Here is a 26,823-nt window from a genome sequence, read left to right as displayed (position 1 = left end):
TTATCACACGTTAAAAAACAATTTGATTTATTGAATGAGTCATGCATTTAGTCTCAACCACAAATGAAAAGTTAAACAATCAGGAAGCTTAAGTGTTTTGATACAATGTAAAGTGGACAATTGCTTCCCCTGTACATTTTAAATGTCTTTAGTATCAAGGACAAAGGCACTCCATATCAACCATAGTTAATTACTGGGAAAAATGTTTTGCTTGGTGTGGACCAATTCTGTATAAAACCCTCTTTCAGGAGGGCACAAATGTTCAGAACTCAGAAGGCAAACATTTATATAGAGCAGACATCACTTTCTATACAATAGATTTATCTGGAGCGGTCTGAACATCGTTCTGCACTGAATTTAGGCCTTGGCCTCAGTGTCATCTGAATGGACAAGCATGTACCTGGTGTGACACTGGACAAGGTCAAAATTCTGCTTCTCAATGGGGAGACATCAACACAAGGTTTGACGGACAGCACCCACTCCAGCAAAGATAAAAATGCACTTTATAGAATAAGGTTAGGAATGAATGAAGGGAAAAGCAATGCAGTAGTAGTGTTTAGAGAAGAGTCGGCGGGAGTGTTAAACTTCTGATAAAAGCACTTCCTGGGTACATGACCTGCATGCCCTTGTCCCAACTGTTGCAATGATAAAAGTTGCACCGCTCAGACATCAAGTCATCGGTTCTCACAGGAATGACTGCATGAGAGAAAAGTTGTCACTTTTGCTACACACAAAAGCCCCCCCACCAATGACTCAGCTTTCAAACATGAGCAGGTAATATAAGTTATAGGCTATCCAAGCATGTAGCTCTTGAAACCACTCTCTTCAATACATATGTGTTTGAGACCGCAAGGGGGAAAAAAAAAGTTGAGTATAAGAAAAAACATGAAGGAAGTTGACTTGTGATAGTGAGCTCATACTGTTCAAAACAAAAAGGAGAAATGAAAAACAGACCAAGACAAACGGAGAGGAATGAGAAATCACTCCCATTATTTACATAATCTGCTCAAGGACAACCCTCTCTCTAGATCGGCCCAAGTTATTCACAGTAATGCATCTGAGCCAACCAGAGAGGAAAGTGTTGAGCATTCTTTAAATATGCAACCTAAGTTAACGAACCATACAACAATAATGCATTAATAATCACATTGTTAGAAATTAGTGGAACATCAATGTTGAGTGTTTGCATAAATTTAACCACAGGTAGCCATTTTGGTTCAACATAACTCAAGTGCATGAGGCTCATCACTATGCTAGCGTTCCTTCAAGTATGGTGGTTTAAAGAGTGAAACAAGCAAAGCAAAGTTCTACATGATGCATGTTGGTATAACACAGTCGGCATATTAAATGGTAAAACACTCTGCCCTTTCGTGATGCCTATTCAGTAAGGACAAGAGTCCATGGAGAACTGAGATAAAGAACTTTCTATTTCATGGTATTTCTATCTATAACACTAAATGTGTTACAGATGTGCTCTACTGAACGAGCCCCAGTTGTCCAAAACCCAGATTGAAATGAAACTCCACCTGTTATCAAGGATGGGAACAAAAACACATACAACCAGCAGCTTTGCTGCATATGCTTGGACCCCTAATAAGAGATGAGTTGGTCCTAGTTCACAACTTTCCAGTTTAAACATAATCAAAGGTTTAAATTTTGAATTAAGGAGTTGTTTTCCCTGACAGATAACACTCCTTACACCAATGGTTTTTAATAGTCCCCCCCCCTCTCTTCGGGCTGGCTCATTCTTGATAACCATAGGAATTTTCAGAGAACAAAGAAAATGTCCATTAGAAAACCTTTGCAAATGATATGTCTTGTGCTTTCTTTGTCATTACACAGTGGCTTCTCAAAGTCCATTTTGCTCTCTAAGAACAAAAATAAGTCAATATATTCAATATGGACTGCTTTGTGACGCTCTTGCACAATTGGTCCACAGTTATTCGTCTTCTATCCATTCTGATAAAAGTCTTCTTGGCTCCTCTGAATATAGACCACTCCCTCTCCAGTTTTGCCCCTCCCCCTTTTCAATTAAGTACCTCCTCCGATATTGATACTTAATCATTTTCGTGTGTGATTTGAAATGTGCGTTATGCCTCGTTTTAGAACAGTCAATGCGCTAAAAGTCCTATGGATAGGAGGACAAGAGGGAGAGAAGGTGCGGACTCCCCCCTCCACAAGGCCAAAACAAGGAGGGAGGAAAACAGAGGTCCGTCTAAGACAAAGAACATACATAGTTCGCAAACAGGACCTTGTTGCACTTGTCTATACAAGAGTCCATTTTCCTAAATGTGCTGCTATGGCAAGCACACATGCGTGAGTCCATATGCACAGGTTGCCACCATCTTCATATGCATGTTCGCTTGCTCGCACATGTGGTTGTCCCATGTGGTAGAGTTTGGTGTGGAACTGTTCACATGATGCCGTTGGTGAAGTACTGGAAGCCGTCGTAAAGCTTGGTGGTGATGGAGCGCATGGAGCCATCCACCATCTGCTCCACCAGCACCTGTAGCTGCTCCTCCGTCAGGCTCATGTGGAAACGCTCCTTCAGGTGGCGGATGGTGCTGGAGCCATGGAAGCAGGGCAGGTGAGAGCCTGGGGGGGGGGGCAGGGAGAGGGAGTCAGAGTTGCAATACCAAGACCACAGAAAAAGATAGATCATGTTTATGGAAAACCAACACAACACACTGCTCATGCTAATATACGGTTTTAGCTAACAGTACCTTGCTGCATGATCTCCACTATTTGGACCACTTTCTCCATGTGTTTGCGAGCAGCTATCAGGCCCTGGAGCATCAGCACCTTGTAGTAGTTGAACATGTCTTCATCCAGGCCTCCCATCACCTGAGAGAGAACCACAGACAAGAAGTTAGTCTGTACACATACAAAACCAACAGGTTATGCAGGCTACTGCAGCTAACCAGTAAACTCATTGTCGCCAATAGTGTCTTTGAACACTGACAAATGTATTTACGCAGATTGTTAGGGAGCTAGTTGTATGATCACAGTGTTTTCCGGTTTACACTTTTATACGACAATGCAATTTTGCATGCAGTAGGATTTATTTGACTCACATCCACAAATTCGCTGGTGAGCTTAAAAGCAGAGGTCTCAAAGCCCAGGTTCCTGGGAGAGCTGGACAGGATGAAGCCAAAGTCAATGTGGATGATGTGGCCCTCCGAGTCTAGGAGGATGTTTCCATTGTGTCTGGAAAAATGGAGATAAGGGGAGTGAATAAACAGTTTAGGAATACAGGAGATGGTGGGATGTGGTAGTTGAGATCAGACCACAAAAACAGTTTACAAAGGCAGCCCAATTCTGACACTTCTGCCTAATTATTGGAAAAAGATCAGAATTGTGCAGCCTGTGTAAACACAGCCAAACAGGCTCAAAGACAAAGGAAGAGGAGAAATTGAACATGAGTAATATAACTAGTGAAACTGAAGAGGGGTGAGAAGGGAGGGCTGCCCACCTGTCTTTAACCTGCAGCAGGTAGCAGATGAGACTGTAGCCGGCGCAGCTCTCCACAAAGTTGCGTCGGGCGGTGAGGAAGGCCTCGTTGGTGTAACTGCCATGCTCCTGCAGGAAGTAATCCAGCAGAGACAGCTGGCTCTGCTTCCTCACCTGGAGCACAGAGATAGCATTTGGCATAAAATAGCAACAGACACCGTAGTCCATTAGAAAAAGCTACCGACACGGCATTCCATTAGAATTAGCAACCGACACGAAATTCCAGTGTGTGATCAAACCATTACTAATATAACCAAAATCTGTCATCCCAAGAGGAACTGGACTACAAAGCTAAACAACTCGGCCTGAAGTGATTGTTAGGCAACTTTGTCATGAGATCAAGTGCCCAATTGGGTCCATTTCATTTTCTCTGCTCACCTGGTGCAGAGACACAGCGTTCAGCACAGGCTCAATCATCCCGCTGTCTGATGACATCACCAGGATCTTATAGGGCTTGATCCACAGGGGGACGCGCTCCTGCTCCCAGATGGACTGGAGAGGATAGAGGAGAAGTGGAGCGAATTAGTGAGTGAACACTAATAATACTACCAGAGGACTTTTCTGTGGAATGGGACTCTACTGTGGAGAGTCAAGTACCTGTAGCTGGCTGAGCACCTGGAAGGCCAATAGCTCTTGCCTCAGGTCGTCCCCACACTTCACGATGACTGACAGCAGCCGCCAGTTTGGCAGGTGACCGTAAGGGGAGCCCTCCCTTATCCGCCTGAGGGATGGAGAGAGAGGAAGGAAATAGTAAGGACACAGCAAATTACTTGACAATGCATTGTTCTTCGCTGAACTAAGGGAGGTGCACAATTGGCCCAGTGTCGTCCAGGGTAGGCAATCATTGGAAATAAGAATGTTTTAACTGACTTGCCTAGTTAAATTAAGGTTAAATAAAAAAAGTGGGATAGACATGCATCCTCAGTGGGGGATTGTGTATGCCCACCAATTTTTTGTATCTTCTAGTAATTCCATGTCTATGTACCAATCACCCACCTGACTTTCTCCTTCCAGGGCTCCTTGAGCGCCACAGCGGACGGGTCCTCTGGATCTTTCCGGAACGTTGTGGGGGTGTGGGCCAGGTTCTCTGACAGACGTCGCCTAAGACAAAAGAAACATGTGGTTGTAAAACTATAACAAGAATGTCTTAAAAGAGAAACAAGCTAGCAGAGAAATTCTGGCTGACAGTGACACTATACCTGATGTCGCCGGCGGCGATGAAGACAGGCTCCTTGCTCTCCGTGCTGGTGATGCTGTCCACAGAGAACTGGGAAATGTTGTCACTGCTACTGGTGTGGCCTTCTGGGAGCTGGAACCATAGGACCCCAGGGTTAAAGTACATTCAAATCTGATTCACTCCCTCCTTCCCTTACAGCCTAGTCATCAAAATGTTACTTGAAGAAGTCACATTGTGCCACACGGTACCTCCACTTCCAGCTCGCCAATGTCATCCACGGACCAGGCCTCGTCGTCGTTGTCGTAGTTGGGCACAGTGGAGAAGCTGACGGCGCGCTGCTCGGCTGTAATGCCAATGCACTCCGGGAGGAGGTTGTCCGCAGAGCGGGCACTGCGGATGCGCGTTTCTGGGATGCGCAGGGGAATGCCGGATGTCTCGAACCTCTCGCACTCCAGCACCTCCACGTAGATGATGTATGGGGCCTGAGAGGAAGGGGAGAAAGAAGAGGTCAGAAGGCATACTTAGGGACTGGAGTTCTAGACCTATTTTTCTAAGACACATTTAAGCAGGAAGGTCCATTGACAAAGAGCATTGGGGCCCACTCCATTTACACTCAAGGCTCCTCAGGAAACTAATAATAACAAAAACTAACTATTAGATCTTCTGGTCAACTTGTTTTTGGAGCCTGTAGTGTGGGTGTGTACCTCATATATATATTACAACAAGTCGCCTCACCTTGTCTTTGGAGTTGAGCACCACGGCCTGTGTGTGGGGCATGCGCACCACGTGGTGGTCAAAGGCTGCAGTGGGCAGCCAGACGCGGGCGGGCAGCTTGTGGTTGAGTTGTGACAGCTCTGAGATGAGCTGCCAGGTCTTCTGCTCCTTGGTGGGCAGTGTGGCCAGCTGCTTTCCGATGCTTATCAGAGACTTGATGAACTCCCTCTGCGGCGTCAGGCGCAGCGGCTACAGAGAGGAGGAGAGAGGTAAGGAGGAGAGTTAGAATCTCAATCAAGACTGATGTCTTTTTGTGTTCTGAAGAAATTTACAATGAGTAACAGCAAATAAGTGGCACAACTTTCAGGTCCTTTCTTGAATGACTACAAAAACAAATTAAAAGGCTGAGAAAGGAGGGAGGAAGATGGGAATTGAATGGAGGATGTTTTAGGAGCGGAATCATAAGAGAACCAAGGGAGATAAGACTAAGAATGCATGGGCACAGGGAGAAGGAAGCAAATCAATTCTGTCAAACCATTGCAGTACCACAATAGTTAAAATGATAAGAGTTGAGCGACACCCAGATACCTTGGGCCTTGGAGATGTTCAGTCAACTTATGGTGTCCAATATTCCTATCTAAAGTATGAGCAATATTCAATACCATTATAATAGGTAAAACGACACCGAGGAAGTAATTTCTTCTACAGTCCACCATTCTGGCGAATTTGAAATTAGATAACCTTATGATTGAGATGTTACCATTTAAAAACACTTAAATTGAGTTTAATGGAAACAATGAATCAAGTGCCAAGTAGGCTAACATATGGGACGGTTAACATTGTTAAAATACTTAAGAAAAAAAAAAAAGGTAGACTCAATTAAATTTGTTGCCACCGGCAGCACTGCAGATATTGAGATCAGCGAGATACAAGACTTTGCGCGCACACAGTCGCACTGCTACAGCACGGTAGCCAGGTGACCAAAACAACGAAGATGTTGAGCCTCGCGCTTCAATACTCCTCGTTGTTGCGGAAATTCACCCACAATGCAGTTTACTTTCTGCGTCTACATCATACCGCTGAGTCTACCTTTAATACCAGGTAGGACCATTTTTGCAACATGAACTACTGCCAGTGGCATGATTGTGGCTTAGGACTAACATGTAAAATGTGTAAACATTTTGTGTCAACATTGCATGTGACACAGGATCAAGGACAACAACCACACAAGCCACTGCCTGTTCACCCCGCTATCCACCAGAAGGCGAGGTCAGTACAGGTGCAGCAAAGCTGGGACCGAGAGACTGAAAAACAGCTTCTATCTCAAGGCCATCAGACTGTTAAACAGCCACCACTAACAGAGTGGCTGCTGTCAACAGACTCAAATCTCTTACCTTTTTTAAAATTAAGTAATCTTAAAGTGGTATCACTAGTCACTTTAAATAACACCATTTCAATAAATGTTTACATACCCTACATTACTCATCTCATATGTGTATATACCATCTACTGCATCTTGCCTACAGCCATTGCTCATCCATATGTACATACTCTTAATCATCCCTTTACATTTGTGTGTGTATAGAAGGTAGTCATTGTGAATTTGTTAGATATTACTGCACTGTTGGAACTAGACGCATAAGCATTTCGCTACACTTGCATTAACATCTGCATGTGACCAATAAAATTGGATTTCAATTTGGAGCTTTCCATTCAAACATGTTCCCATACTAACCTTTCATTTAGTACAGGTTACTCCAGGTGTCTTTACATTTAGCCGAGTCTCCCGATTCCAAAAATCCCAGGAGTATTTTTAAAAAACATGACACAAGTTAATCAGGTTATAGAGCGAAAACGCAAGGGGTTAGAGACCATTGAACTACATGCCAATGTCCATATTAGTATCCTACAGAGAAATCATGCCCAATGCATACATTTTTTTAGTTGGTGTGGACATTGAAACAGAGCCTTTAAAAGGTGGTGTTAACATACATGGGTTAGGCCTTGGGCTGTATTACCGCCACACCGGCAGTCACGGGTCATGACCGCAGTTCAATTCCATGACCATTGGGAATGGTAATCCCAATCCAGAACTGCACAAATGAATGGCACCGATGGATTGCCTACCAAACTTGCTAATGGCCCGGAACTCAGCACTCTATTGTCCCTCTAATAACTCTAAACACATCATGATTGAATTTGCAATAATCTAAAATGATGAGGACAAATAAATAGTGACTGGAGTTAAAGTTCCCGTTCCCGAAATGGACCAGACCCAACATGCATATTTTTAAAACATCTTCCCGAAAAGACAACTGGTTCGAGCAGAGTGAGGGAAGCAGCAGAAAAGCCAATTGTTTTGCTACTTTATTCAACTGGAGCCATAGAGACAGAAGCTGTAGGCTGTTAGTGAGTGGAGAACGTTCGGTGTGTGTGTGTGTGTGTGTGTGAACATGTGAGTAAGACACGGGAGGCTCGGAGCACTATGAGCCTGGAGGCACAGGAGGTAGAGGCCGCAACCCCTTAACTTCTTGCTAGTTATTCATCCTCCCATCCGATTACACAGTACCCGTCTTGACTGCATCAAACCCAGAGAAGCAAGCTAACTAGGCTAATTGAGGCTAGCCATAAAGTTAAACACGCTTTTCACCATCCTGCAGTTAGCCTACATATAACTCCACTCAGATTATAGCGTAAATAGCAGCATACCGGTTGGCTTTTGGTCGTTGTAACCCTTCTCTCATTTCCCTTTTAATTCCATAGATTAGATCTCCCCTCTTACAAATCATCAAGATACAGAGCTCCATCATGCAGTCTATTTTGAATTTTAAGACATTCCCAGGTTTATAGGCCAATCACAACTAAATAATGGATTTTATTGTGATGGCTATATAAAATGTATTAGACTTTCTAAAATCTAGATGTCCCAAAAAGGCACACTAAACATGTTTGTTAAAAAGGTCAATTACCGTGAGAAAGGCAGTCATTTGCATGACTATTACCGCCTGACAATTTCATGACCGCCACAGCCCTAGTTAGGCATATTCATAAGCACCGGTTTTCCAGAATGAGGAACCCATATTTCATAAGATTTCCTTGGTCTTTTTGTGTTGACAGGCAAACCAAGCAGTTTCCTTTGGGTTGTACTTTTGTAGTTAAATGTCAAAATGCCTTTCCTGTGAAGATGTGTATTTTTCTGGATCATGACCAAACGGCAGACTGCCTGAGCATTATTTCCAGTGGACAGGACGTCCTGTTGAGGAAGGGTCCCTGAGTGTTCCTGGGACCCGATTCAAACCAATCAACTGTTCTAAACAGAAAAATAACTAAACTGATTCTGGACCAGTGCTTAATGAGGCAAAAATAAATTTGTTTTCCAAACAAATAAAGTGGCTGGGTAATACTTCCCTAAATTAAATTAATAGATTTGAAAAGGTTGAGTGGATACCTGCTCTATCATAGAGTTGAGATTAGGCCTGGCTCGCAGTCAGCGTTCTAATTCATCCCAAAGGTGTTTGGTGAGGTTGAGGTCAGGGCTCTGTGCAGGCCAGTCAAGTTCTTCCACACCGATTGACAATTTTGTATGAACCTCACTTTGTGCATGGGAGCATTGACATGATGAAACAGGAAAAGAGCCTTCCCCAAACTGTTGCCACAAAGTTGGAAGCAAAGAATTGTCTAGAATGTCATTGTATCCTGTAGCGTTAATATTTCCCTTCACCAGAACTAAGGGGCCTAGCCTGAATCATGAAAAACAGCCCCAGATCATTATTCCACCTCCACCAAACTTTACAGTCGGCACTATGCATTTGGGCAGGTAGTTTTCACCTGGCATCCGCCAAACCCAGATTTGTCCGTCCGACTGCTAGATGGTGCGGCAGGTAGCCTAGTGGTTAGAGCGTTGGGCCAGTAAACGAAAGGTTGCTGGATCAAATCCCAATTGTGTTGCCTCTGAACAAGGCAGTTAACCCGCTGTCCTCCGGTAGGCCTTCATTGTAAATAAGAATTTGTTAACTGACTTGCCTAGTTAAATAAAAAAAGGTGAAGTGTAATTCAACACTCCAGCGAACGCGTTTCCAATGGCGATGAGCTTTACACCACTCCAGCCGACGCTTGGCATCGCGCATGGTGATCTTAGGCTTGTTTGCGGCTGCTCTGCCATGGAAACCCATTTTATGAAGCGCCCGATAAAGTTATTGTGCTGACGTTGCTTCCAGATACAGTTTGGAACTCGGTAGAGAGTGCTGCAAGAGAGGACATACGATTTGCTACGCACTTCAGCACCCGCCACTTCTGTTCTGGGAGCTTGTGGCGCCTACCAGCTCTAGAAATTTGACCAGCTGACGTGTTGGAAAGGTGGCCTCCTATGACGGTGCCATGTTGAAAGTCACTGAGCTCAGTAAGGCCATTCTAATGCCAATGTTTCTCTATGGAGATTGCATGGCCGTGTGCCCGATTATACTTTTGGTGCTTAAGGACACAAAAACAGGTTGAGCTACTCGTGTCGCCCTCTTGTGACGCATTTCAGGAGTCTAGCCAAAATGTGCAATTAGCTGCACCCCCAATAGACATGTAACCAAAGTACATGTTGCTGATGACAACTACACTGGGGATAGAGTCGACAGGGAGACAGAGCCCGAGGCTTGGGTTACCTGCAGAACGCAACAAGGTGTGGCAGAAATACATTGTCTGTGCATATATGTCAGCAGTAGGGCACATGTCCTTTGCACCTGCAGTCCAGGTGATTTTTGTAACACGTTGCCCAGTGTTTAACGCGGTATTCTAAGGGTGGAGCTATTCTGGAGACAACAGATAGCTCCTCTGTACTAGCCTGTCTGATAAGGAAGTCAGTCTAAAGACTTACAACTGATTTCACAGCAGTCAAATCAATGTTGAGGCATTTGCCTTCCACCGAATGTCTTGATGTCCAAGTCAACAACGCAGGGCTCGACATTAACACTTGTTCCGAACAGATAAGTAAAACATTTATATAAACACATACAAAACCAGTAAAAAGTTTTAGAACACCTACTCATTCAAGGGTTTTTATTTGTACTATTGTCTACATTGTAGAATAATAGCAAAGACAAAACTAGGAATTAACACATGGAATCATGTAACCAATTTTTTTTTTGAAAGTGTTAAACCAATTAAAATATATTTTCTATTTGAGATTCTTCAAATAGCCAACCTTTGCACTGATGGCGGCTTTGCACACTCTTGCCATTCTCTCAACCAGCTTCATGAGGATGTCACCTGGAATGCATTTCAATTAACAGGTGTGCCTCATTAAAAGTTACATTTGTGGAAGATAGCCCTAAAAGTTAATTACACAGAAGATAGCCCTATTTGGTAAAATACCAAGTTTATATTATGGCAAGAACCGCTCAAATAAGCAAAGAGAAACGAGTCCATCATTACTGTAAGAAATGAAGGTCAGTCAATACAGATCAAGAACTTTGAAAGTTTCTTAGTGTAGTCAAAAACCATCAAGCTCTAATGAAACTGGCTCTCATGAGGGCCACCACAGGAAAGGAAGACCTAGAGTTACCTCTGCTGCAGAGGATAAATAAGTTCATTAGATTTACCAGCCTAAGAAATTGCAGCCCAAATAAATGCTTCAGAGTTCAAGTAACAGACACATCAAGAATTCAGAGGAGACTGCGTGAAGCAGGCCTTCATGGTCAAATTGCTGCAAAGAAACCACTACTAAAAGGAAAGCAAGAAGGAAAAGAAACTTGCTTGGGCGTTGGTTCCAAACGCTGTGTCTTTGTGAGACGCTGTGTGGGTGAACGGATGATCTCCGCATGTGTATTTCCACAGTGAAGCATGGAGGTGGTGGTGTGATGGTGCTTTGCTGGTGACACTGAATGTCAGAATGTCTACCATAGCATTCTGCAGCGATACACCATCCCATCTAGTCTTAGTGGGACTATCATTTGTTTTTGAACAGGACAATGACCCAACACACCTCCAGGCAGTGTAAGGGCTATTTGTCCAAGAAGGAGAGTGATGGAGTGCTGCATCAGATGACCTGTCCTCCACAATCCCCCAACCAAATTGAGATGGTTAGGGATGCGTCAGACCGTAGAGTGAAAGAAAAGCAGCCAACAAGGGCTAAGAATGTGGGAACTCCTTCAAGACTGTTGGAAAAGCATTTCAGGTGAAGCTGGTTGGTATTCTCTCAAGTGTGCAAAGCTGCAATCAAGGCAAAGGGTGGCTATTTGAATTTCAAATATAAGATACATTTTGATTTGTTTAACACTTTTTTGGTTACTACATGATTCCATATGTGTTATTTCATAGTTGATGTCTTTACTATTATTTATACAATATAGAAAATAGTAAAAATAAAAGAAAACCCTTGAATGAGTAGGTGTTCTAAAACTTTTGACAGGTAGTGTATGTTTACATTGAAACCCACTCTGGAGGAAAAGGGAGCTATCTGAATCCACCAGTGCCCCAGCCCAGTGGCTGTTGCCAAGACAACACGAGGGGGCAGGAAGAGGGAAGTAGTGAGGCAGAGAAGGCATGCTGGGCACTGACAGCTGAGCCCAGACTGTAAACAAAAGGGCCGTTATGCAACACAACCCAACCTGCACTGTGGGGGCGGTCCCACTCACATTACAGTGCAGCTCAAAATGGTGGACATATTTCACAGCATTCTTCTTCACTGTGATTGGTGCCTCTTGGTTTTTCCTCACTATTGCAATCCAGCCAGAGGCCAAGTAAAAAGATCAGTTCTGAGGCAAATAACCAGGACTAACAAGATGGCAAGTGAAGCCTTAGCAATAAGGACTATCAGTACACTATTTATTATTACAAAGCTAAAATGGACTGCTTGCCATCCAACTAGTGATCACTAGTTTCTAAACAGAGGCGCAAACAGCGAGACTTCCCATAACGCTTGCAAAGCAGACTCTGCAGACCAGACCGGGGTTTGGCAAGTCAATGGGAGAAGTGACAAATCTAAACTTCGTTGTTAAATTTTTTAATTTTATCCAAAACATAGATTCGAGCCGAGCTTAAGTAGCAGAAACTGTAATTACCTCGAAAGTGACACGTTTTTTATTTCCAACAAAACCAACTTTATATCAAAAGGTAGTGCCTTTGATTTGACAGCTTGCACGACCGTTAGGTCCTGTGCAGAAACACATTGGGTCTTCGCTAGCTAACGTTGCCATGACATCACCTACTAGGGTGATCGGATATTTCTATTAGAGAAGCAGTTTCTACCCATCTTTGCTAATAAATCCTAAAGAGCAAAGTCAATTTGTAAGTCGCTCTGGATAAGAGCGTCTGCTAAATGACTTAAATGTAAATGTAAATGTAAATGAAGCGCCCTTGAACTCCTTTGGGCTGTTGTTTGCCTTCTGTGGATTGTTATTGTGGCCTACAGGATTCTTCACAGCACCGACACAGATTAAACAGGGATCACTGGCCACAACGTCAGCAGGGAGGTTTGATGCAGGCAGAAGTGGGGAAGGGAGGGGAGGAAAGAGAGAGGGAGAGTGAAAGAGGATATTAGCTGAGAGAGGGATTGGTAGAGGATATTAAAAAGGATGACTAAAACAGAGATGTGGGAGGGGAAACATTGGTAGTAGCGAGATAATGCATAACGCAGCAAGATGTCTTGGAGTCCACTTGCCCAGAAAGTCTATCATTTAAAAAATAAAAATACATTTAAGGCATGTAACTGTGAGGACAGTAAAATATATCAAGGAGGGGAGAGGGACCATCACTCTGTTCTGGTTCAGGACATTGTCCCATCTAAAACTACCCCATTTTATTTCTCATAAAATAACTGATCCCTGATGAGACTGAGGACTGGCAGAAGGCTGCAAGCCAGAGAAACAGTGGGACTGAGAGAAAGGCCAGACAAGGAGAAGCACACAAACTCTCCATCATTCTTTCTCTGTGCACTCAAAGCAATCATAGGGAAACTAGTCTGAAAGTGTCTCTTCCAACCAAGAGGCATGGCTTTTATACGATTTACCACAAGGACTATCACTCGTCAACACTGACAAATCCTGCCAACACACAAACATGCTCACAAAAGCATCTGCTAAAACAATCCAATGTCTGCAATGATAGAAAGTGACCCATTTTTTCACCATCTCTCCATTCAAGAGGGACCCACCCTCAACCTCACTCTGACCTCTGACACCAGCTGCAGAGCAATCTGCCTGAGAAGTCCAGCCAAAATGGAGAGGGAGGAGACTGCACGCCCAAAACAATAGGGAGGGAACTCTGGAGATGTGGGACAGATGCTACCTAACCCCAACCCCTTTATTAGTTAGGCTGAGGGTAGTCTGGCTAGACCATACGAAAGAGCTGGAATAGAGCTCCTCAAGGTCCAACACTTATAATCCCGGGCTCCCAGAGAATGTTCAATTTTGACAGAACAGTTTTTCCATATGGAAGAGGCCGCACCTGCGAATAATAAAAGTATTGCTGGCACAGCACAATCCAGAACGGTTGAACCATGTTTCCCACAGTGTTATGTAGGACAACTACTTACTACTGACACAGATGGAGAAAAACTTGGGATTCAGGGTAGGGATTCAGATTCCTCAACTAAAATCCACACAGGGTTTACTGTGCTTTATCATACATGGGGACTATAAAAAGAGAGAACATGTATGCAACAGGCCTACTATTAAAAGACATGATTAAAAACAAAACATAAAGACATTCTATACTCAACAACTGACACCACTCTCCCGTCCCTCTCAGCATGGCAAAATATGTTAAGGCACTCACCTCATCGTAGCCGCTTTCCACCTTGGGGTTGCTGGCTGTTCTCTTCAGGCTAGTCACCAGGCTCGTGCAATGCGTGGCGTCTGACTTGGACCGCTGGTGTGTCCGCTTGGAAGGCGAGAGGTAGGCATCGGCGGGGTTGATTTGGCTGTCGGCGGCCAGGGACGGCTTCATGGTGTGCCGCTGGTGGTGGTGAATGTGGGCACCGACCCGCAGGCCAGGCCTGGCATCCACAGCACCCACACCTTTAGAAACTGCATGGGGCTTTAGTTCATCTGAGAGGATTAGCTTGCGCAGCTTGGTGCCGCGAGAGTGGCGCTGGGTAGAGATGTGCATGTCGGAGGAGTAGGCGCCGAGCAGCCATGCCGTCTGCAGGGAGAAGGCAATGCTCTGGCGGCAGCGGTGCACCACATAGGGTCGGATGGCGTCGCCCATATCCTCGTCCATGTGGACGTACATGTTGAGCAGCTGGGGCAGGTGGAAGTCCACGTCTTCGTCTGAGAAGCTGAAGAGGCGGTTGCCAATGTAGGCCTGGACACCGGGCTCTTTGGACTTGTACAGGTAGGACATGGCCATGGAGACGTCGAAGAGCTTAGATTCAAAGAGCCGCAAAAGCAAGGACTGCTTGGCCGCCGCAGAGGACTGGTCGCCATTCTGTTGTTGCGACTGAGGGCATGTCTGCGTAATTTGTCGGGGAGGGTCACGCTTTTCTTCTTTCCTCCTCTTTAATCGAACCTGTGTCACAAGACTGTTGTGATGGAGGGCATTTCTGCATTATTTGTTGAGGAGAATAACACCGTTCTTCCTCTTTAGTGGAACCCGTGTTGCAAGGCTCCATGTATACGGTCTCTTTGGGCAGCCGCCATTGTGGGCTGCACTTTTGTAACAACTCCGGTTCTTCCTCAACCTTCAGGAGTTTGACCTTCTGCAGGACCTCCTGGCAAGCCTTCAAGGCCACTTCGGGATTGATGACCAGGTCCAGCACCACAGCGTCCTCAGATATGATGTCCAGAGGAGGGCTGCAGCCCCGCATGCCATCGCTGTCGCTGCTGCTGCAGCCACTGGGGCTGGAGCTTCTGGGACTGGAAGACGACTGGTGCTGGTTGGGGCAGTCCGAGGAGCAGTCTGAGCAGGAGAACGAGGAAGAAGAGGATCCAGGTGAGGAAGGGCAGGAAAATGTGGAGGTGGAGGACAGCGAGGGGCTGAGGTAAAGTGCCTCGATCTGGGCAGGGGAGAGAGACACTTCCATGTCAGCCATGGCGGCAGTCAAATCTGGAAGAAGGAGAGATGAGTCAGTGAACCAAGAGACCAGTGTACAAACAGGGGGGGGTGACATCACATAGATTTGTTAAGTTATGCTTGCTCTTGAAGTCATACACACATTTTAGAATTTTACTGAACGAGTCAGTTTTTCACCATTTGAAAAATGTTCATTATCTGGAATATAAGATGGTTGCCTTTCTCCATGACCAAGTATATTGAACAAAAATATATTTTTTAAATGCAACATGTAAAGTGTTGGTCCCTTGTATCACGAGCTGAAACAAAAAGATCCCAGAAATGTTCACTATGCACAAATGCTTATTTCTCACATTTCTGTTAGTGAGCATTTCTCCTATGCCAAGGTAATCCAGCCACCTAACAGGCGTGGCATATCAAGAAGCTGATTAACAGCACAATTATTACACAGGGGCACCTTTTACTGGGGACAATAAATAGGCTACCAATTTTTTTTTTTTGCAATTTTGTCACACAACACCACAGATGTATCAGGTTGAGGGAGCATGCAATTGGATATTCTGGCAGTCAGCATGCCACCAGCATGCCAGAATTTAATGTTCTTTCTCTACCTTAAGCCGCCTCCAACATAGTTTGAGAATTTGGCAGTATGTCCAACCGTCCTCACAACCGCAGACCACATGTAACCACGCCAGCCCAGGACCTCCACATCCTGCTTCTTGTCTGAGACCAACCACCCAGACAGGTGATGAACCCGTGGGTTTGCACAACCAAATAATTCCTGAACCAACTGTCAGAAACAATATCAGGGAAACTCATCTGCATACTTGTCATCCTCACCAGGGTCTTGACCTGACTGCAGTTTGTCATCATAACCGACTTCAGTGGGCAAACGCTCCTCCTCAACAGCCACTGGCACGCTGGAGAAGTGCGCTCTTCACGGATGAATCCTGGTTTCAACTGTTTGTTTTATTTAACTAGGCAAGTCAAGTAAGAACAAATTCATATTTACAATAAAGGCCTACCTACCCGGTCAAACCTGGACGATGCTGGGCCAATTGTACGCCACCCTATGTGACTACCAATCACGGCCGGATGTGATACAGCCTGGATTCGAACCAGGTACTGTAGTTACACCTCTTGCACGGAGATGCAGTTCCTTAGACACCTGTGCCACTCTGGAGCCTCTCAGACGAACTGTACCAGGCAGATGGCAAACAGTGTGTATGGCGTTGTGTTGGCGAGCGGTTTGCCGATGTCAACATTGTGAACAGAGTGCCCCATGGTGGCGGTGGGTTATGGTATGGGAAGGCATAAGCGACGGATAACGAATGTAACAGTATAACTTTCGTCCGTCCCCAAACCAGGGACCCTCTGCACACGTCAACAACTGACACCTACGAAGCATCATTACCCATCGCTCCACAAAAGTCATGGCCCTTGCAGAGCAAGGGGAACAACTACTTCAGGTCTCAGAGCGAGTGACGTCACCCGATTGAAATGCTATTAGCGTGCACCACCACTAGCCATTTCACATCGGTTACACGAACACAACTGCATTTTATGATCCTGAGGCCCATTGTCGTGCCATTCATCCGCCGCCATCACCTTATGTTTCAGCATGATAACGCATGGCACCATGTTGCAAGGATCAGTATATAATTCCTGGGAGCTGAAAATGTCCCAATTCTTCCATGGCCTAAATACTCAGACATGTCACCCATTGAGCATGTTTTGGATGCTCTGGATCGACGTGTACAACAGTGTTCCGTTCCCGCCAATATCAAGCAACTTTAGACAGCCATTGAGAAGTGGGACTACACTCTACAAGCTACAATTAAAACCCTGATCTACTTTGCGAATGAGATGTTGCGCCGCATGAGGCAAATGGTGGGCATACAAAGCACTGACTGGTTCTGATCCACTCCCCTACCTTTTAAGGTACAGTGGGGCAAAAAAGTATTTAGTCGGCCACCAAATGTGCAAGTTCTCCCACTTAAAAAGACGAGAGGCCTGTAATTGTTATCATAGGTATACTTCAACTATGACAGACAAAATGAGAAGAAAAAAAAACAGGATCAGAAAAAGGATTTTTAATGATTTGCAAATTATGGTGGAAAATGAGTATTTGGTCAATAACAAGTTTCTCAATACTTTGTTATATACCATTTGTTGGCAATGACAGAGGTCAAATGTTTTCTGTAAGTCTTCATAAGGTTTTCACACACTTGCTGGTATTTTGGCACATTCCTCCATGCAGATCTCTAGAGCCTTGAAATGCTTCTTACAAAGCCACTCCATTGCACGGGCGGTGTGTTTGGGATCATTGTCATGCTGAAAGACCCAGCCACATTTCATCTTCAATGCCCTTGCTGATGGAAGGAGGTTTTCACTCAAAATCTCACGATACATGGCCCCATTTATTCTTTCCTTTACACGGATCAGTCATCCTGATTCCTTTGCAGAAACACAGCCCCAAAGCATGATGTTTCCACCCCCATGCTTCACAGTAGGTATGGTGTTCTTTGGATGCAACTCAGCATTCTTTGTCCTCCAAACACGACGAGTTGAGTTTTTACCAAAAAGTTATATTTTGGTTTCATCTGACCATATGACATTCTCCCAATCTTCTTCTGGATCATCCAAATGCTCTCTAGCAAACTTCAGACAGGCCTGGACATGTACTGGCTTAAGCATGGGGACACGTCTGGCACTGCAGGATTTTTGTCCCTGGAGGCATAGTGTGTTACTGATGGTAGGCTTTGTTACTTTGGTCCCAGCTCTCTGCAGGTCATTCACTAGGTCCCCCCGTGTGGTTCTGGGATTTTTGCTCACCGTTCTTGTGATCATTTTGACCCCACAGGGTGAGATCTTGCGTGGAGCCCCAAATCGAGGGAGATTATCAGTGGTCTTGTATGTCTTCATTTCCTAATAATTGCTCCCACAGTTGATTTCTTCAAACCAAGCTGCTTACCTATTACAGATTCAGTCTTCCCAGCCTGGTACAGGTCTACAATTTTGTGTCCTTTGACAGCTCTTTGGTCTTGGCCATAGTAGAGTTTGGAGTGTGACTGTTTGAGGTTGTGGACAGGTGTCTTTTATACTGATAACAAGTTCAAACAGGTGCCATTAATACAGGTAACGAGTGGAGGACAGAGGAACCTCTTACAGGAAGAAGAAGATTTTACAGGTCTGTAAGGGAGCCACAAATATAAATGACTTGTTTGTGTAAATGGTGACCAAATGACTTATTTTCCACCATAATTTGCAAATAAATTAATTTTAAAAAATCCTACAATGTGATTTTCTGGACTTTTTTTTCTCATTTTGTCTGTCATAGTTGAAGTGTACCTATGATGAAAATTACAGGCCACTCATCTTTTTAAGTGGGAGAACTTGCACAATTGGTGGCTGACTAAATACTTTTTTGCCCCACTGTATCTGTGACCAACAGATGCATATCTGTATTCCCAGTCATGTGACATCCATAGATCAGGGCCTAATGAATGTATTTGTAACTCAGTAAAAGCTTTGAAATAGTTGCATTTATATTTTTGTTCATTGTATCAACAATCTAGTTCAGTACATTTACCAAAATCAATTCACAAAGCATGCAGTTCCAATCAGCATAAGATCTACAGGGACACAAGGTCAGACAGAGTCTTCCAGACATCTGATCACACTCATGCTATAACCAAGTCCAAATCCATGACAAACCACACTACACAGCTGCACAGCCAAGGTTTCCCAGAAGGGGTCTGAGCCAACGAATCAAAAGCCTCACAGATGTGCTTGAGGCCCTTTCCAATTCCCAGGGGAACAGAAAGGATTAGAGCATTACACAACCAGGCAGATTCACCTCACTTCTTGAAGGGGAGAGGATGGTACTTATGTGACAGTGTCCATGACAGCATTTCCTGTCAAAATGTCTGGGAAAGTAAGCTCAAGATTTCACATCCATTGTGTGTCCATCATTCATAAATAGAAATGTCAGGAGAACAAAATGCTAGTCATTTTCAAACAGGGAGATGGGCACTTTTCATAAAATCTCTGCTAAAGCTAGGGTTTTGCCTTAAAATACTATTATGTAGTATTTAATAGGAATTCAAGGGGGGGGGGTGGCTAAACGATGGAGGCTAAAACAGGCCATTTTGGATGGATAGATTTCTATAATGAGAATTTGGGGTGAAATGTACTCAATTCTGGCAAATGTCAAATGTATTCAAAATAAGACACTGCCATAAACTAGGCATCAGTCTTCAGAATTACAGTGGTTTGTTGCAAATACATAATGGTATTCTAACGGAATTTGCTACTGCCATTGTTAAAACTGGTTTAATGAGAGTCACCCACATGTGTGTCATTCAACAACTTTCAGCATGCAGTCAGGTACAGGGCTGGAAACTGTGTGCAAATGTCACCTATTTATACCACAGGTCTGACCAATAACAGTGAAAAATATGATAAATCACTTATTTTCTCTGTACCTTCAAAGTTTGACACTTATAACCGACTGAAAGTGGACCTATGGCTTCCACGTCATCCCCATTTGCTGCTATTACAGCTTCCACTCTTCTGGGAAAACTTTCCACTACATGTTGGAACATTGGAAGCAAGTCCACGCAGCATTCAGCCACAGGAGCATTGTATGAACCTCCCTTTGTATACAGGGGCATTGTTATGCTGAAACAAGAAAAGGGCCTTCCCCAAACTGTTGCCACAAAGTTGGAAGTACAGAATTGACTAGAATGTCATTGTATGCTGTAGCGTTAAGAGTTCCCTTCACTGGAACTAAGGGGCCTAGCCCAAATCATGAAAAACAGACCCAGACCATTATTCCTCCACCAAAGTTTACAGTTGGCACTATGCAGTTGGGGAGGTAGCGTTCTCAAAGCATCCGCCAAACCCAGATTAGTCCGTCCGACTGCCAGATGGTGACGTGTAAATTCATCACTTCAGAGAACACATTGACACTGCTCCAGAGTCCAGTGGCAGTGAGCTTTACACCACACTTGGCATTGTATAGGCTGATCTTAGGCTTGTGTGTGCCTGCTCGGCCATGGAAACCCATTTCATGAAGCTCCAGCCGAGCAGTTATTGTGCTGACGTTGCTTCCAGAGGCAGTTTGAAATTCGATAGTGAGTGTTGAAACTGAGGACAGATACATTGTTATGCACTACGCACTTCAGCACTCAGTGGTCCCGTTCCGTGAGCTTATGTGGCCTACCACTTTGCGGCTGAGCCGTTGTTTCTCCTAGACATTTCCATGTCACAATAACAGCACTTCCAGTTGACCGCGGCAGCTCTAGCAGGGCAGAAATTTGACAAACCTTTTGTTGGAAAGGTGGCATCCTATGACAATGCCAAGTTGAATGTCACTGAGCTCTTCAGTAAGGCCATTCTATTGCAAATGTTTGTCTAGGGAGATTGCATGGCTGTGTACTCAATTGTTTACGTCAGTCAGCAACGGGTGTGGATGAAATAGCCAAATCTACTCATTTGAAGGGGTGTCCATACACACAATGTTGTGTAGAGGTTGTTCTCTCCAGCGATGTCTGTCCAAAGGTCCCGTCCGTCCCTGCAGTTTCAGAGAATCAGAGGGCACGGATACGCCACAGCTAAGCTGAACAGTTTGTGGCATACACATTGCCATTCCAGCCTCAACTTTGAAAGAACACAAGTAATCTACTTCCCTCTCAATGCCTGCGTTTTAACACTTAGCCTACATGTTAAGCACAGATCACAATACAATATTCTGACACTTATTTCAGGTCCCAAGAACACATTGTGCTATTAGCCTAAGCCTGTTCTTATTAGTACAGCTTTAGAGTCAAAAGGTATAAGATAGGCCAAGCCTAATTAATTCAGCCAACCAATGTTGTTTTAGAAGCCGATCTGAGATTAGCACACAATGAAGATTGACTTTCCCATGCCTATAGGCCTAGAGTATCAATTAACAGTGACACATGCCCAAAGCTCTGATTTGGTACTGATAAGATTACACATTGACCTCCAATGACATTCCCACAAATGTTACTACAGCACAGAAGGCTCTTTAAAAAAATGTATTGCTCAGAGATATGGATAGACCTGCCTAATAGTTATTCAGATAAATGTTGAACCGACTTTACAAGCAGTAACTCATTCTTGTGGGACGTGCTTGATGTTCCGATTTCATGAGTGATGTGCCAGTTGACACCATCAGAAATTGTTTATGCGGAATTTCTGGAAGTAAATATTTACAGCAATTAAGAAATATATTTTTAAAAGTGCACTTCGACAAGTGAAGGCCATGCGAGGCTCTGTGGTTGTAATGGTTGCACACTCGGCCAACTGTATAATACAGCAGATGCGACACGGTCATGATTAAACAAGCATTATGAAATAATGGAGCCCGTGCCGGCTCCTCCAGGCAGTGTAAGCGACGATGGCTTCCAGATGTGGGGTTTGGAGGATGTAAGAGTGGGCGTCTGCCTCCTTTCTTCCTCCACACAGCTGCCGCACTCTGCAGGAAATTGGTCTGCTGCGCCACAGAGCAAGTCAAATACAGTACAGGCAAGAGAGCTTCCAGCAAGAAGAGAGCATCAACAAGTGTGGGTGTGAGCATGTCAGAGGCAGTGAGAAAGTTATTTACCAGACCAAAGGTTTGAGGCAGATTTGCACTTGATAATTATAAGGACTCATGCTGGCACCTCTGTTTCTCATTTAAGGAAAGTATTACAATTGCCAACTGGGCTGGAGATGTTTGGCCTACATTTACCTGCAAATCATGGCAGTAGACCACTTGGCCTTCAAGTCTATAATGTAGCCCCTTAATGTGTTATGCACAAATAGTCAGTGTGCCAGCCTGAATGGCCTTTATTGTGGTTGGGTGGTAAAGGCTGGAGTGAAATGCAGGGTGTTCACTGTTACCAATTTCACTCCAAACAAACATCTGACCTAGTTGGACTGACCAACCAGTGATGTAGCAGGAGGAGCCCATCTGCTGTCCTTCCCTCCTGAATGCCAACCTCAGTTATCGGGAATCTACAGTTGTACACTGGCTGAAGACAATTTCATCACCCCTTAAACAACATGTAAAAACTTGTTGGAAAACGACCATTCCACTGACCCCGTAACATACAAAAGCTTGTATGTAGAGAGCATTTTCACTGCCACAAATTAAGGCATTTAGAGAAGGTGAAAATGAGTGTGACAGGTGGCCCTGTGTAGCTCAGTTGGTAGAGCATGGTGCTTGCAATGTCGGGGTCGTGGTCTCGATTCCCGTGGGGGACCCGTATGAAAACGTATGCACTCACTACTTAGTATGTTGCTATGGATAAGAGGTTCTGCTAAATTACTCAAATGTAGGAGAAATAGAATTTCAGCCTGTATTTACTATCTTTAATTTGTTTTCATGTATATAGTGTGGACACTGGACAGTCATAATAACAGGAAGGGCAGTTATATCAAGCGCACAAAGCCCTACATCTCTCATGTCCCTGTTTATTATTTAATGAGGTAGTGGCACACTGGCACACCCAGGCAGAAAACACTGATTGGGGTCTCGCTTGCGCTCCGAAACCGTGACCAGGAGGATCAGTTACTTCAGTCTTTCCATCACAGCACAGATGGTAAAGTTCCTCTGCTATAGCAGGGGAGTGAGTAATCTGGCACCGGTTCAAATCATGATCTCTCACACATTAGGACTTCACCAAGAAAATCCCCTGGCTATTAGAAGACCTACATTGAATAAACTCAATGATATTACATGCCATTTTAGAGTGGGAATGTGTGGTTGTGTCGTCAGTAAATCAACAAAAACCCTCCAACATACATCTCCAGTAGGCAGCTTGTCCATATAGGTCTAGCCTAGTAAGATTTTATTCAATAGAAGCGAGCAACCAAACAGGAAGAGAAGTGGCTGGCTTATTCTTTTAAATTACTCTTCCATGTCCATATGCGGTAGACAGCACTTCCTGATACTAACTGTCCTTTTTTGTATTTCTCTTGTGGTTTTGTTCTATTACATTGTTATTGATCACTGCATTGTTCGGTTTAGAGTTCACAAGAACGGTATTTCACTCTACTTGTGCATGTGACATTAAAACTTGAGCTCTTGAAATTCAGTGTTCGATTGAACACAGATTGGCAAGTCATACAATGCCTGAACTAAATGTCACATTGTCACCAGCTAATACAAGTAATGTTTGCAGTGAACTTGGTCTATCACTTGGTCTATCTTGTCTGGATAAAACACAATCCTGATTATACACCATTTTGGTGTTTCTTTTAGGGGACATGGGTTGGTATCAGAGTAAGTGAGTTGAGTGGTCGGAAATCACGTCCATCGCTCATGGAGCAGTACTTACACACCGCTCCAGCATTCCACCACTCCGCAAAAAAAAAAAAAAAACTTTCCTAGAGCAAATGGAGAAAAAAAATAACTGCCGCTCCATTCATTAAAAAAATACATCACAATTTAACCAACACCCATCTAGTTGTGTGACTACCTGGACATACCATTTGGTTTTAAAATAATGAAACCAAACTATATGATTTGAATGAAAATTATTTTAAGAAATATGAAAGGGTGAATGTAAGAAGCAGTCATTTCAAATAGGCTACATGTCATATTAAAAAGCATATAAACACTAAATTGGTTAGGAGGCAGGAAGCCTTGGGCCAAAATAAATGTATAGATAATATAACAAAAATGAAGTAAACCTTTAAGAGGTCTGACACAATGGCACACTTAGGCATCTACCCACCTAATGTATTTACTTTAGCATGTGCAAGTAGCAAGTACACCATCATGCTTTCGGGATATGTGCATTTTCTAATCCCACAATGATTGTTTCGTTGTGGACACCACATCACTGCTCTCCATCTTGGTCCTTATCTTTGTAAGTCACCTTGATTTTGGACCTGTGTGTTTCATCAGTTTCTTTATGAAAATATTTAGTGAACTCCATGACGAGTAGCATAAGCAAGGGGCTACAAATGCATGGTACCCGGGCATGCCCTGAAGTGAGCGCTACTGGAACGAAATCGGAGTGAGCGAGAGCCGTCGCTCCAGGCTTTGGAAATCTCGCCCAGCGCTCCAGTCGATTGGGGCACGCTCCGTTCACATACTCTGGTTGGTATTGCAAATGCTTGGTGCACTGTAAGATAAACCTGAAAGTGAATCAGTTTGCTTGGACATAACCAAGGGAACAAAGTGCATTCTATATTCTTCAGTTACAAATGACCAGGCAAATAATACATTTACCTAACTAGGAGGAATGATGGCATCTCCATGAAACTGATAGAGGGTCAATTCTCGAGCGTTAATGATGGACTGGTGTGACGTCTCGTCCTGGGCAAAGTGTCAAGAGGCACGTGCGGTTCAAAACAGTGCACTAAGGTAACCATCCGTCATGTTAGACTCCTAAACCGGCATTATATATTTTAAAAAAATAAGTACATAGACGATAGCTAACTGGTTACGCTTTAAAGTCAGTTGTTGGCTATAGCCAGAGAGGAATAGGCGAAACCAATCAACTATAATATATTTACAATGGAGATTTAACTTAGGCAAGAATGTGGTTTACTAGCTATCAAGGCGTGCCACAACGCCGTCGTCATTAGTCACAGCAGCTAAGTAGCTGTAACGTTACCTATCAAACAATCAAAATCCACGTCACTGCCCAATGCACACCTGAGCATGATTAGCGTCCGATCTGTATTCAATGACCCGTCTCCGTCGTACATACATTGTTCGGCTAATGTTCACAGAAGGCCAGTTCAACAATATCCGGATTTGTTGGCACTAACGTTAGCTAGCTGCGTGAGAGAACCAGGCTAGCCGCCCCCATAGCCCAGCACTTCTGCTAACTAGCTACCACTTAAAAATATCCTGAATGCTATAAATAGTAGGCTAGATTCTTCAAAATCACTGGCTTCAACCTCCCGTCATAAAAAAAATATATATATATATATATAAAGAGAAATCCATTCATATTGCTAAACTCAAAAAGAGCAAATAAAGGCTTGCTTCTCTGACTGATTTGCTCGCTAACGTTACTGCGTCGCCCAGGAAGAGAAAACATTCCTTGCTAAACAGACCAGCTGGAGCAACAAATATTAGTTGTTGAAACACTAACGTTGGGTAAGTAAATTAATGAAATACATTAAAACAAACTTACCTTCTTGACAAACAATGTCGATTTTAGGGTCTCAATCAAATCCATTTGATTTGTAATTCCATTTGGAACGACTCTAGCTCCCCAGCTCGAATCTCATTCTAATGCTGCGCAAATTCCGAAAGAAATGCCTTCCTCAGCTGACGGATCCGCCTCAAAATATTTAAAAGAACTGTTGACGCCAGCGTTATCACATCAATGGGCAGAGAATCTGAGCGAACACATCCCTTGGCATGAAACCAACGTTTGATGCGTCATTGGTCCTATCTGTTCAATACCAAAGTCATACATACATAAACCCAAATTTTGGTTTATGGTCTCTACTTTACATTGTGTGATTTGAAAAGAAAAGCTCAGAATAACCAATGTTGGAAATAAATAACATTCGAATATCAACTTGCTATGTCACAACTTTCTCCAAGACTCAACCTAGAATAAAATCACGAGTCTTTGGAATCTTCCCAACTGAATTGTGTGACTTCTCTGCGTATCAGGAAGATTTTATATTTGTCTTGTGCACTCACTGCGTTAATTTGCATATGTCCGTGGCAGTGGAGTCTGGTGGGAGGAGCTATAGGAGGATGTGATCATATTTGTATTAACTCATTTTATGTATGTGGCAGCGGAGGCTGGTGGGGGGAGCTACAGGAGGATGTGCTCATATTTGTATTAACTCATTTTATGTATGTGGCAGTGGAGGCTTGTGGGGGGAGCTATAGGAGGATGTGCTCATTGTAATGGCTGGATTGGAATAAATGGAACCGTATCAAACACATCAAAGATATGGAAACCACATTTTTTGATTCAGTTCCACTAATTCAATTCCAGCCATTACAAAAAGCCTGTCCTCCTATACCTCTTCCCACCAGCCTCCACTGATCTGTGCATAGTATGCCACCCGGTGGCCAATGTGGGAAGAGACACCAGTCCTTGGCCTGAACCCTCATTTCCCTTTTACTCCACTGTGGTACAGTAAAATCACTGGTACCAGTAAAACGGGTGAATTTCTGTAAATTGGTTGATCATTGGGACCAGAAAGGGCATTGTGGTACCCAAACTACAAGGAAATGAATAGACAATTACATAACATACCTTTCATAATTCAGGGCTGCAATTCTGAAAATACTTTGGCAGGAAAAAAAAAACATTTTGGGACCCTTAGCCACTGTGGCCAGGCAGAGCAAACTTCAATTCAATCATTGATTTACCGCTTGTCAATCATTGACTGAATTTGATGCATATGACTGTAGAATCTCCTTA

The 26,823-nt window shown here is 43.9% G+C and overlaps 1 protein-coding gene across 1 annotated transcript; it reads right to left on the bottom strand.

Annotated features, from left to right (window-relative positions):
* Positions 1-6: 6 nt before the first annotated feature.
* Positions 7-26,054, bottom strand: LOC124043488 (phosphatidylinositol 4-kinase beta-like). Its single transcript, XM_046362134.1, has 11 exons — positions 25,567-26,054; positions 5,423-5,650; positions 4,936-5,169; positions 4,710-4,819; positions 4,507-4,611; positions 4,108-4,231; positions 3,889-4,002; positions 3,473-3,624; positions 3,075-3,207; positions 2,724-2,844; positions 7-2,595 (listed from the first exon to the last, which is right to left on the bottom strand). The coding sequence occupies exons 1-11, from the start codon at positions 25,609-25,611 to the stop codon at positions 2,414-2,416; spliced, it is 1,548 nt and encodes a 515-aa protein (XP_046218090.1). The 5' UTR covers positions 25,612-26,054; the 3' UTR covers positions 7-2,413.
* Between the last annotated feature and the right edge of the window lie 769 nt (positions 26,055-26,823).

Source organism: Oncorhynchus gorbuscha, linkage group LG09, assembly GCF_021184085.1.
Source record: "Oncorhynchus gorbuscha isolate QuinsamMale2020 ecotype Even-year linkage group LG09, OgorEven_v1.0, whole genome shotgun sequence".
Taxonomy (NCBI): Eukaryota; Metazoa; Chordata; class Actinopteri; order Salmoniformes; family Salmonidae; genus Oncorhynchus; species Oncorhynchus gorbuscha.
The sequence above is the reverse complement of the archived record's forward strand: the minus strand, read 5'-3'. Positions and strand labels throughout refer to the sequence as shown.

What these genes read in the sequence shown, in the direction of transcription:
- LOC124043488 (XM_046362134.1), bottom strand. Translation starts at nt 25,611, where the DNA reads ATGGATTTGATTGAGACCCTAAAATCGACATTGTTTGTCAAGAAG. An exon ending in CCCTGGAAGGAGAAAGTCAG is followed by an intron (nt 4,232 to 4,506) that starts GTGGGTGATTGG and finishes TCCATCCCTCAG; the next exon opens with GCGGATAAGGGAGGGCTCCC. An exon ending in TCACCAGCGAATTTGTGGAT is followed by an intron (nt 2,845 to 3,074) that starts GTGAGTCAAATA and finishes GTTCTCTCTCAG; the next exon opens with GTGATGGGAGGCCTGGATGA.